Raw genomic sequence first — 12790 nt, 5'->3', positions numbered from 1 at the left:
GACTACAGCGGTCCTGACTGAGCTGTATTTATGCAAATAAAACACTGACTTATTAAGGCTGGGGTTTGATATATTTTATGACTGCAGTAACCACTGGATATTGTAGATATCCATAATTATCTGATAAATTTGCTCCTTGACCATCACAGTAGACTTTGTTAACATTTTTCCAGGTGCGAGCAGCTTTTTACGGCAGACTTTTAGGAGGAAAACTCAGAGGACGCAGAACTCAGTGGTTAAATGAATGAATAAAACATGCAGAAAGGCTGTTTTCTGTCGCTGCGGTCAGCAGGAACCTCCATCATATCAGAGGTTAAAGATGCTGACTAGCTGATATCTGATCTTTAATAAAAAGCCATTATCTGTGGGATAGACTTTCAAATTCATACATACAGCATGTGTATCTCTGGACTCTTTGCATTCTGCCCACTGAAGCAGAGTCCAGACAGGTTGAGTAATTTTGTCATTAAATTACATTATAAATTATATATCATTTGTAAATTATAATTTTGTGGCCTCGTGCGTTCTTCCACCGCTTCAGTTTCCATTTCGTCCTCTTCCTTTTACACTCTTGTGTTGATGCAGCCCAACGAGCTCCGGTTCCCAGTAAGACTAGTCGAAGGGTCATTAAATGGTGTTTGTGCTTGTGTGTGCGTGTTTTGCAGGAAACCTGACGAAGCACATGAAGTCTAAGGCTCATATGAAAAAGTGTCTGGAGTTGGGAGTCTCCATGTCTTCCGTCGAGGACACCGAGGCAGACGAAGGAGGTAGAAAACACACACACACACACACACACACTTCTTGAGCTGCGTTGCATCCTGCTGCCTTATTGAGTGCAGCCTGCAGAGCTTTTGGCTCGGTGCGGTTGTACAGAGACAATTAGTGTAATGGAAAGCAGAGCTTATCCTGACAGCCAGGATCCATGTCAAACAACCACACCTGACACACAAGCTGACTTACAAAAACACCTTTCACAGCCTCACGATACTCCAGAAGCAACTTAAAGCTCCAGTTTACAAAAAGAAACAAATATTAGCCGGTCATCCCCAGTGACGAGGTTCATGAGGATAAGCCAAGGAATACGCTGTGCTATTAATCTGCTGATGTGGAAATAATCTGAAAATTATTACTGGCGAAGCTGTTGTGGACCGATGTTGACGGATGAATATAATTTTCCAGGAAATATTCACCAATAATAAATCCTCATCAGCTGTCTCTCGGGGCTGCGGTTTCTGAACAGATGAGCCGGCTTCGGTGTCGCCGTTAATCTTCTGATGACTCGATAATGAAGCTGGAAATTAGTGGGATTATTTTTATAATCTTTGGAGTTTTCACCGTTAACAGCAACTGTGTTTTCAGGTGGCAGTTGCTGCACTTTGCTCTGCGTCGTGGTGTCTAATTGTGTTGCGTCTGAGTCAGGCTGTTGCACTGGCTGACATGCTCCGTCATTAAATGCCATCCTGCCGCTCCATAAAGAGCACCGGCTGCGGATTCACCCATGAAAATTGTTCCCAACAAAAGCACGATTTCTCTGCTTGGATGAATTCAGAGCACAGCTGTTTTAGGACATTTCTCAGCCCCCTTTTTTAAATTAAACTATGTCTTTGTGAACTGTGTCTCTGGATGTTTTAAGAGACAAATTGTCGACATTTTTTGGTTTCAGTCAGAGGACTGTGAGAATGAATCCTCCACCAAGGCCAACGTCCTGTTTCATTTTAAGGAAACTGCAACATATTTACCAGAAAATTTAAAGGGTTCTTCCTTTGTTTTTCCTCCACTTCTCTACTAAAGTTCATGGAGTTCAGCAGCATAGTTTTATTTTTGCATATACAAACAAACAAACATACAAACTAGTGGCAAAGATCACACACCTCCACCCTGGCCTTCATCTTGATGGAGGAACGTGGGTCATATAACTATTCCTAAATTTTTTTTTAAAGATATTTTTTGGGCCATATTTGATAGTTCTTCTGGAGATAAACAGGACAGCAGGGAGGAGAAATGGGGGACAACACACAGTAAATGGCGACAGGCCAGGACTTAAACCTGCGCCGGTTGCACAGCCAAACAGCATACATGGTCGCCTGCTCACGCCCTGAGCCACCCTAGCGCCCCGTTCCCAAATATTTTAATTGATTATCAGTAAATTAACTTTCCTGCTAGCTGGTTAAATTTAGAGATTTTGTTCAAATGTAATAACTTCTGCCCCCAAAATGTCCTACACCACAAAAGCAGGTCTTTGAGGTCATCTTCATTTGGTTCTTCTTCAAACTACAAAGACGAGTTTCACAAAACTCGACAGAGACGTGGAACGTGGGAAAAGGGAGAACCTGCTAACCTGTTTCTGGTTCAGAGGACGGATTCTCCGAGTATCCTCACTGCGATTTCTGTCACAGTCCGTAACCACAAAGCAAAATGCATCATTGGATAATTCAGTGTTTCATAATTATGACCTCGTCTCTCCACATAATTACTCATGGATTAAAGACGAACACTCGATTGCTTGTACCTCAGCAAAGATGTTGTTTAGATTCTCACAGATCTTAGCTGACTCATCTTACTCGCGGGCGACCCCTCTGTGTTTCACTGAAGGTGACTTTGAATAAACATTTGACTCACTGAGAGCACCTTCTTTGTGTTAACACACAACCGGCCTCTTCAGCTTATTCTGAACAAGTGTTTCAAGAATAAAAAATGAAGGTTGGTTTGCATAATTTCTGTTAAAGTGGATGAACTGAGCCATTACCATCATATTTTACCAGTATGGGTCTGGTAGCTGCTGGTAATTCCCCACCATGTAGACCACCAAATTAAATTTAACTGTGTTTTGGTTTGCCATTTAATTGGGATAAGATCCCACATATATACAGGGGGGGTTTTGGGAAGGAGAAGGCTACAGAAATTGAGTGAGTGAGTCACTGAGACGTAAACATTGGCGGTTTGTGAGAAACTGTTGTATATAAGACTAACTGGAAAAGTAGTCCAATGTTAGTACAACTGATTTCCGCTCAGATAGTTGCCTAAACACGATTTATTAACTACGGCTTCTTCTCTGTGCTGCATTTGGAATTTGTTTTAGATCAATTTCATATTTTTAGATCTCTCTCTGGACAGATAAGAAGCTCAGAACAAGAAAAGTGTGCCTCTCTTTCAACTCTGTCTCTTTGGAAAGTCACAACGGCACACAAACTTTTTAATTCCCAGAATTAATGTTTTCCAGCCAATCGTCTGGCTGCATTTTAAAGATCTGGTTACCTGCCAAGAGTAACTGTGCTGCTACTATACAATGAGACCCTGCCAGCGTTTGGCTGGAGTCCATCCTGCAGGAAAAAACCAAAGTGTCGAGGGTTTAAATAACTTTGTTTTATTGTTTTGAGCTGGTGGGAATGAGGTTTCAGTGGTGTTTTATTTTACATCTAAACTCCGCGATCACATATGAATACAAACCATTTATCTCTCCACTCACTCTTCTATTCTTCCTGCTTCTTTTCCTCTTGTTTCCTTTGCTTTATCCTTTTCATCCTCCTGTTCCTCTCCTTCATTTTGTTCCTTCACTTTCATTGCTCTTCTTCTTCCTCTGCCTTTTCACTTTTTCTCTTGCCACTCCTTTCACTTTCTTCTTTTCTTCTCTTCTCTCCTTCATACATGATGTTTTTTGGTGTTTCTCTTCTACTTCCTTCTTTTCTCTTCCTCTTCCTCATCTCATGGTTGTCTTCTCCTCCTCTTTAAGATGTTGGAGAGGAAGGCCAGAGGTCTTCTGAGAAGACTTCCAGAGGCGAGATGGCAGAGCACCAGTTCTCGGACGCCGATGACTCGGAGGTCGGTGAAGAAGATGGTGATGAGGTGGATGATGAAGATGACGATGAGGAAGACTATGATGGTGATTCCACCCCTAAGACTCGTTCTCGCTCCACCAGCCCGCAGCCTTATGGCATGCCCTCACTCTCTGTCACAGCTGTGGCCGCCTCCCAGCCTGTCCCTCACCTGTCTCATCATTCGGCGTCGGATCTCCTGGGAAACACCAACCGGCCGCCTCTGTTTAGCTACTTCACCACTGTGCCGAGTATCCAGATCACGCCGCAGGCTCCGCCCAGTGACCCAGCTGGGAGGGAGACAGAGTACCAGCGAGGCCAGCAGCGGCTGCAGGGTAGCAGGCTGCTGGTCCCACCCTCCTCCTCCATGGATGAAGACCTCCCCGTCCCCTCCCCAGACCTCTCCTCTCCCTCCTCACGACTGTCCTCACCCAGTTTGGACAACTCTGGCTGCCCATCCCCCATTTCCCCATCCTCCTCACCCTCAGCCCGCCGTTACCTCTCCCCGCATCGTGACCTCTCACCCCGTGCAGGACACCTCTCACCCCGGCGGGACATCTCTCCTCTGCGTCACATCTCTCCTAAGAGGGACCTGGGAGCAGTAGGGGGGTACAGGCGAGACATTTCACCCCGAAGGGGAAACCTGTCGGTGCTTTCCCCTCTCTCTCGGCCCACATCTCCATCAGGAAGAGACTACAAGCGTGACCTTTCACCACGAGGCCGCCACAGGGGGTTGATCCGACCTGTGTCTCCTCGCAGAGGGCTCCACCAGCACCTCTACCACCAAAGGTAAGCTCAAATCAAAGAGTAAAGGGTGATTTCCACCTGTTTGTTACATTTTAACCACCAAAGGGATTTTTTTTTTTTGAAGAAAGCTAACTGGCACTGCAGACAGAGTCAGGTCCTTTTCTGTTCAGTCCAGCGTGTTTCTGCCCCCCCAAAACCATCCAACCGTGCCTTTCCCCTTTCAAACTGGCAGTAGGACACCCCCCCACCACCACTTAAGAAAATAGCTTAACAGCAAAACTAAACTAAAACTGAAATTTCCCCATATTATGAACAGATAAACAGATGCACTTTTTACAACTTGCTTAAGGTTTAATGTGATATTTCTGCCTGTTTGTGACTACCAGCCAGCAGAGCGGAGCGCGGGGCCTGAGGCCGAGTCATCAGACTGCTGCGCTGGGTCAGGGAGAGTTCGGCCCTCTGGGACGCCGCGCAGCCAGCTCAGACATGGAGACGGTAAGATTTCGATCAAGTTTAGTCTTCAGGTTTTTAACTTTTCTTTTTAACTTTGTCTTCATTTTGCTTTGGCGACTTTTAAGTATTTCAGTTTCACACTATAGGATTTTTGATTTATTTAAAGTTACAATAAGTAAATCAACTGAGCTCTGCATCAGTTAGAAGTATGAGCCCACAACCTTAACAGATCAGCTGATCTCAGCCCACAGAGGGAACACTGTGGGAGCTGCTTAACCCGCCGCTCATCTGCAGGCAACATTGATTCATGGAGCACTTTTCACAAAATACACAAGTCGAAACACAGAATCTAAAATCAAATTATTTTAATGAAAATGAAAAACATTGCATGAAAGCTGATATGATACAAAAATGTTACCCAAGCATGAATCTGAAAAATCCACAGGATCAGTGAACCTTAGGCAGCGCGTTTCAGAGTTCAGGTGTTCTGTAGGTGTTAACTTGTTAGACCTGAGTGAGCGAGATTTGTAAAACAGCCTTTGTAATGCTGCAGGGGGCCAGGAAGGGGCCATGAGCAGTGGGGTAACTGTATGAGATGAAGGCACTGAATGAGCCCTATTTTGAAATATTTGATCTTAATTTATGTTGTTTATATTTTTATTAGGGGTGGGACTCGATTAAAAAAAATAATCGAATTAATTAGAAGCTTTGTAATGAATTAATCGCATTTAAATATTTAACATGATAAATATTAATTTAAGTTTGGTTGATGAGTGAATCAATATACATAAGGTTAAATTTCAAAATCTTGTTCATTTTCCCACCAGTCTACTACACAGACCAACGAAGGGTGGAAGTGCTCCTGTGATGAGCAAACCCCTGAAATTAAAGTTAAGCATCATAATTGGATAGTTTTAGTCAACATTAATGTCTCACTTAATATAGTTGGAAATTAATCATTCTCTCACCTGTATTCTTTGATGTTGTCATGCTTGTTTTAACAGCTTATTTTGAATAAAGACTTAAAATGAAATCACAAAAAGGAGAAAAAGTTCGTTCTCCGTTTAACCAGCTGCTTTTCCACAGCTGTGCGTCGCACTCACGTTGCTAGGCGACATGAGCTACGCAGAGTTAAGGGCAGGCGACGCTGATATGAAGGCGAGCCGCTCACTTCCAATCTTTGCGGTCTTCCTGGGCTGCGAAGGACCCGGTCTACGTGGGCCGGGTCCTTCGAAGGATGGAATCTGTATGCCTGGAACTCGTGCACTGAGAAACGTTCCACGGTGCAAAGTGCGATTAAAATGCGTTAAAATTTTTAATTCGTTTAATTTCCCCGTAATTAATTAATCAAAAAATTAACGCGTTAAAGTCCCACCGCTAATTTTTATGTGAAATAAACAACATTGAGAGGGCTGCTTACTGTAAGTTTTGAAGCACAGGGACTGCTCGAAAACAACACACACTGATGTGAGATGTGTGGTTCTAGACTACTGCTGCAAGCCACTTTGCAACCCACATCCAGCTCAGCACCTTGTTTCTTTGTCATTAGTGATGCGCGCTCTGTTCTGTACCGGGAAGAACGGAGACATGCTGCCCACATTTTTGTCCACAGTAGTCCACATTCTTGAACTTTAGGAGTGTTTATTACCGGTAAGGTGAGCCATGTGCTCCTGCTTTTTTCACAAGGCTCTTTGGCTCAGGTTTCTCTCTAAGTTTTATAGTTTGCTTATGACTGTGGATCATTTTTATTAGTCTTGGGGGGAGAATATTTGACCGCTGATGTGAGTCTTGATCATTTTTGTTAACAGAAATGGGCTTCTCCTCACTTTCAGTAAATACCTTAAAATACTTGTGGGTTTCCTTAAAAACGTTAGTAGAAGAAAAGGACAAAAAAGAGGGAGCCAAGAAAGAGAGAACCTGACAGAGACGGAGCATCGAGACGAAAGCGTCTGGCAGACGGCAGAAACATTCAGAGAGGATGAGGGAATAAAGAAGCGAGTCAGATAGACTGAGAGGGTTGGAGCGAGGGATGATTGAAGATAGGGCTGCTGGGTTTTGGTGGTAATGGGATCTTGGCTGGCGGTGGTGTGGTTAATAGCGCGGCTGTTTTTCTTCTTAAGAGCCCTTCTTCAAACTCCAGCTCCTGCTGCTGGTCCCACTTAAACAAAGCGTGAAGCAGAGAGCGACTCTGCTTGGATAACCGACTGCTCTTCAAATAACAGATTAATGCTTTAACAACCATTTTTCATGCACAGGAACTCTGAGCCTTCGTTCTCTGGATTTCTTTGTTTTTGTACCAACACCTGTTGTTCAGCACCACCGCACATTTCATCAAGGTTTATTAGTTTATTTTGTTACATAAGATTTTCCATCGAAAAGCCTCCGATGTGTGTTTATTGTAACGAGCACTGACCGATAATTGTGTGTATTTATGTTGCGGGCCTGTGCTGTCAGTCGAAATGTAAATGCTGGTGTTCATTTGATCAGTCTGATTTTGCGGGATAAGAAATATTTCAGTAAACTCAGCAGTTTGTGATTATGTCCGCCAGCATGTTTTCATCTTCATCTTCTCGTTGGTTTCCAGGAGCATCCAGGTTCACCATCATCATCGGGGGATCAGGGTAGTAGCCGTGGTAACCAGTCTAGTCCCCTCTTCAGTCACCTTCCTCTGCATTCTCAACTGCAGGTATTTCATTTTTGTATTTTTATCCTCGGAATACTGATTTTTATTGTTTTACAAAGACTGTATGTAAAAGATGGTGCCACCTCATTTAGTTTTTTTCTACTGTTAAATTATTGTTACTATAATTATAAAAAAATTTGTGAAAATTTCTCTTTCAGGTGCGCTCGCCTTGCCCGATGATCCCCATCGGTGGGATCCAGATGGTACACTCCGTGCCCACGTCCATCACCACCCCTCTGGCACAGCAGGGGGCGCTGCAAGCTGCCACCCGCGTGTCACTGCAGAAGAGCATCTCAGAGGACTCCATCACCAGCGAGGCACATTTCACCTCCTTCTCAGAGAGGGGAGGACACGGAGCAGCATCAGCATCAGAATCAGCGTCACTTCTCTGCCACTCACATGAGAAGGAAAGAGGAGGAGTGAGGCAGGCGCAGGAAGAGGGAATCCAGACCTGCACCAAAGCCATCGCCTCCCTCTGCATCGACTCCAAGGAGTTTACTGAAAGAGGAAGAGGAGGAGGTGGAGGCAGAGGGGATGAAGGGACCGACGGAAGCAGAGCTCCTTCCTCCTCTTCGTCTCCTTTGGCTTTGTCCCCTGACTCCCATCAACACCAATCGCCATCTCCCCACCCATCACCGTCTCCTCCTCAAGGTCCTGGTATTCAGCACTTTAGCAGCCTGGAACTCAGGCCTCCCCACTCATCAATCCCAGCCTCTCCTCACTCGCCCTCCTCCTCCTCCTCTTCCCCTCACCCTCCGAGCCCCAGATCTGACGCCCTGCAGCCTCCCATGGCGTCCAAACCTCTCAAGCTGGAGCGAGACAGGGAGGCAGAAAGCGCAAAGAGAAGCAAGGACGTGTCGTAGTGCTGCAGAGGAAGAACGAGAGGAGGAGGAAAAATGATGGATGTCTCCTTTTTTTTGGTTTGTTTTTGGATAATAGGAAGGGATGAAGTGCAACAAGAGAGAGAAAAACTGACTTTTGCACACTTTACACACAGTTTCTTCTCACACTTTCTCTCTCTTACACACATAAAAACAATGCATACAAAGAAAATCAGCTCTTGTCAAAAAAGACTTAAATGGACCTCTTAATGTTTGTGTACAGCATGCCTGTTTTAAACGGGGCCTGCGCTCAGAGACTTTCTTATTTAAAGACTTTAAAGAGCATACACATGTACGGCAACATGAGCCCGACCAAAATCTGCTAAAAACAAAAAAAAAGGACTCTAGTTAAACGGTACGACAAAAACAACGAAAAACTTTGGACAGCTACGTGTGTGCCTTTTTTTTTTTTTTTGCTTATGTTCTTATAAGCAAACAAAGCAGGAAAGTAAATGTAAATAAATACAATACTATCACGTATCAGCTTTGTAATAAATGCTACCCCCTTCCTCCTCCTACTCCTCCTCCCTCTTTCTCCCTTCCCTCTTCCTTTTTTTCTATTTTTTTTTTGACACCTTAAAAGTTTCGACAAGCGATGTGAAGTTATGATATTACTATTACGTACGGTTGCACTAAAACATATTTTTATATGAGTGAAATTTTAAAAAATGGCTTTTTTTGTGTACAGCAGCAATCCTGTAATACTATTTATTATTATTGTTACCATGTTTCATAAATTGTACATTTTTTCTTAAATGTCGTGGATGCCTTTTTCTATGTAAAGCATGGGTTTTTGCTATCGCTTAAATTAGGGCGAGGATATGTACACTGTAATATGGCTTTATATGTTAGACCTATTTATATACGTCTAAGTGAGCCCCTCTACTTGGAGGTATATACACATAGAAGATATACCAGAATATTTACCCAGCATATGAATACATACAGTATATAGAATCTGTCAACCTGTCTATCTATCTATCTATCTATCTATCTGCACTTAACATTTAGAATGACATTCACATTAAGGTTATGGTAGTTTGCTTGTACATTTTCTCTGCTGCTCTTTGCCTGCCCCCTCGTGATTTTTTTCCCTCTTTTTTTAAATTAACTTTCGTGTTATTATGTCTCTTTATTTGCTCTCAGCATTAAGTGAACGCCTTCTTGCACCTTTTTTTTTTTTTTTGCTTAAATGTTGGTTTTAATGCCCCCTCACCTCTCTCCATACACCCCCGCACTCCTTCCCCTCCAACCGCTGCACCCATCTGCATCCAAGATTAACATGAGGCAGAGTAAAGGTAGCGCCACGTTCTTGAATGAATGTCAGATATGTAAACGGGAAAAACATTCCAGTCCATGTAAATATCCAGTCATCTCACCCTAAACTCACTCACACACATTTCTTTTGTTACTGATGCACATTTTGGGCCGTGGCAATCACCCCACTGAAATTCTTACTGACTGGCTTTACTTTGAGGGGGACACGCATACAAACACATGCATCAAACTTACTGACAAATGCACCTTATATTTCATCTGTGGAAGTCCCAGCATCCATCGATTCTCATCCTTCTTTTGTTGCAGTAAACTTTGAACGTGTTTGGGGGGAGAACGGCTCTGCACTCTGCACCCTGAACTGTCAGAAAATATTAAGAATGCATAAAACAGTTGTGATTTTGAGGCTTTCTGCACTGCTTTCTGGCCCTCCTGTGGTCCCTCCCCCTCTCCTGGACATCCCTTTTGTAGCTAAGCAATACTTAGCCAAAACTCTGCTCACCAGCAGGGAGTGTATTTGTTGCAAGGCAACAACACCGTACTTAAAAATCCTAAAATCAGGAGACGAAGGGAGCAGTTGGGACAACAACTCTTTACTCTTGTTGACAGTTTTGGGCCGAGTCGGGCAGGCTGCAATGTGAGTGTGTATCTGTATTCTGTACCAGTGTGTATTCGACCAGTATATCCTCTTCTTATGACGTTTTTCTATTTCGATCCTCCCTCTGTTATGTACACTTATCCTGATGACAATGATGTCTTTAAAAAAAAACTCTTTCTCTCTTTCGACGATATCAAAGCACAAGTCATTGTATAGAAATGACAACAAGACATAAAAAGGACAAAAAAAAGAGGTAAACATACATATAAAAGGGTAACTTTTGTGATGGTGTTCTGTGGAATTAATACAAATATCATGTATGACCCCAGTTGCAACAAGGAATCGCAGTAGAAGTGGAAGAAATGGATTGTTGTTTTCAAATAAATATGAATAGTATAATTGGTCTGTGTGTGTAGTTTGTTTTTAAGGATTTCAAAGTATTTATAAATGTCCCAGTTTACTTTGCAAGGTGCTGCTTGTAGAGGGAGGGAGGGATTATTGCTGTATTTGTAGCTTCCCCCTCAGAATCTTTTACCTCTGCAAACATCTTCAAGACAAACAACAAGATTTCAGCCAGTAGTCTGATTTTTATTCCATTTGCCCATACGGCTCTGCCTGGGACCTCCTATGCATATGAAAATATGCATACATGGAAAAGCAGCAGCAAGACCTCCAAAAACATCAGGCAAGCTGAAGAGAGGGTGGGTTGCAAAGCTGTTTGAAGGGGCTGCAGCAGCTAGCTAAAGCAGTTTGTTTGAGATCTGTGACGCGCATGTGTAGAAAAAGTAACAGCTGAGACATCAGCTGATGTCGCCAGGCCATAAGAGCAAATGTGATGACAGCGTGCAAGAGTTTGCTACAGTTTATGACATGTTTTCTTGAGACTGTGTCTAACAGTGGAAACACAAAACCAATCAGCAACTTTTTAGCCCTCTGGGAATATCCCAGTGAGAGCTGCCAGTAACTGAAAATGTACGCAGAAAATAAATGAGCTGTTCATAATTCATTCAGCAGACTTAATTTCCTAAAATGTTACCAAATGTAATATACAACAATGCTGCTTTGCTGCCACATTATAACAAAATGTAACTAAAAGTTTTAATCAACGAGGTCATCTGCATGCCATTGTTTTGAGAGGGTGAATTCTTCCCTTGGTTTCCACCTCCAAACAGTCAAGAGTCAGATGAGAGAATCCGCCTTCATGAGCAGATTTACTCAGATTTGCCCAGTTGCTGCTTTGTGTGGTTAGATTAATAAAGGCAGTCATTGAATTTTGGGGACGAGTTGCTGCCTCAAGTGAACGAGTTTAAGTATCTCTGGGTTGTTCACACGTGAGAGAAGAGGGGAGCCGGAGATTGACAGATGATTTGGGCCATGGCTGCAGTGATGCAGATGCTGTACTGGTCCACTGTAGCCCCACCCTCACCTATGGTCACGAGCTTTGGGAAGTGACCAAAAGAATAAGGCGGCAGATACAAACGGTAGGAATGAGGTTTCTCTGAATGGCGGCTGACCTCCTTTAGGGTGAAGAGTGCCATCATTCAGGAGGGGCTCAGAGTAGAGCCGCTGTTCCTCCACATCAAAAGGAGCCAGTTGTGGTGGTTCGGGTATCTGACTACTATGCCTCCTGGGCACCTCCTGGTTGAGGTGTTCCAGGCATGTCCTACCAGTAGGCCCAGGACATGCTGGAGAGATTATATCTTTTGGCTGGCCTGGGAATGCCTTGGTGTTCCCCCAGATAAGCTGGAAGAGGTGTCTGGTGAGAGGGAGGTCTGGGTTTCTCTGCTTAGGCTGCTGCCCCCCCGACCTGAGCCTGGATAAGTGGAGAAAAATGAATGGATGGATGGATGTGTAACCCTTCGAGAATGCAGCAGTCCAGGCTGAAAGGATCTATTGGTCTGATTTGTTGGAATAGCCAAAGCATACATAATCAGGGTTACTTCACCAAGATCCGTAGGAGATTAAATTCCCAAGGAAAACCCTTTAACCACAATAAACACACTCAACGTTCTTAGACAAGAAAACCATGTATTTTTAGACCAACAAAACAATAATTAAATTCTTCAGTTTTTTTTAATTCCATTCCTATAATGTCCTCTGAACACACTGTCCATACCAGTTTATACACTTAAAGTTCACTTGTGTCAGAGTGTTTAGAGTACAGTTCAGTTACTCCCAATTTTCTGAGGCATCAGTTAGTTATGGAACAAGTTCTGACCCGAAGAAAATTAGCAAATAAAACTGTCTGAGATCTCAGGTAAAATAAATGGAAATTAATAAATCCTCTGTGGAAGGGGGGAAAAAAAATCCTTTCAGGTCCTACCACCCTCCTGGGAACAGG

The 12790-nt window shown here is 43.4% G+C and overlaps 1 protein-coding gene across 1 annotated transcript in view; it reads left to right on the top strand.

Moving 5' to 3' along the window:
- hivep2a (HIVEP zinc finger 2a) overlaps positions 1–10827 on the top strand; it is a 113158-nt gene extending 102331 nt beyond the window's left edge. The window contains exons 13-17 of the mRNA XM_030721258.1: positions 666–767; positions 3731–4601; positions 4946–5054; positions 7597–7698; positions 7854–10827. Of these exons, the coding sequence (XP_030577118.1) occupies positions 666–767; positions 3731–4601; positions 4946–5054; positions 7597–7698; positions 7854–8558 (1889 nt within the window). The 3' untranslated portion in view covers positions 8559–10827. The remainder of the gene's footprint in view (positions 1–665; positions 768–3730; positions 4602–4945; positions 5055–7596; positions 7699–7853) is intronic.
- The last annotated feature ends 1963 nt before the right edge of the window (positions 10828–12790 follow it).

The sequence above is a fragment of the Archocentrus centrarchus genome, chromosome 24, assembly GCF_007364275.1.
Source record: "Archocentrus centrarchus isolate MPI-CPG fArcCen1 chromosome 24, fArcCen1, whole genome shotgun sequence".
In the NCBI taxonomy this organism is placed as follows: Eukaryota; Metazoa; Chordata; class Actinopteri; order Cichliformes; family Cichlidae; genus Archocentrus; species Archocentrus centrarchus.
The sequence above is the reverse complement of the archived record's forward strand: the minus strand, read 5'-3'. Positions and strand labels throughout refer to the sequence as shown.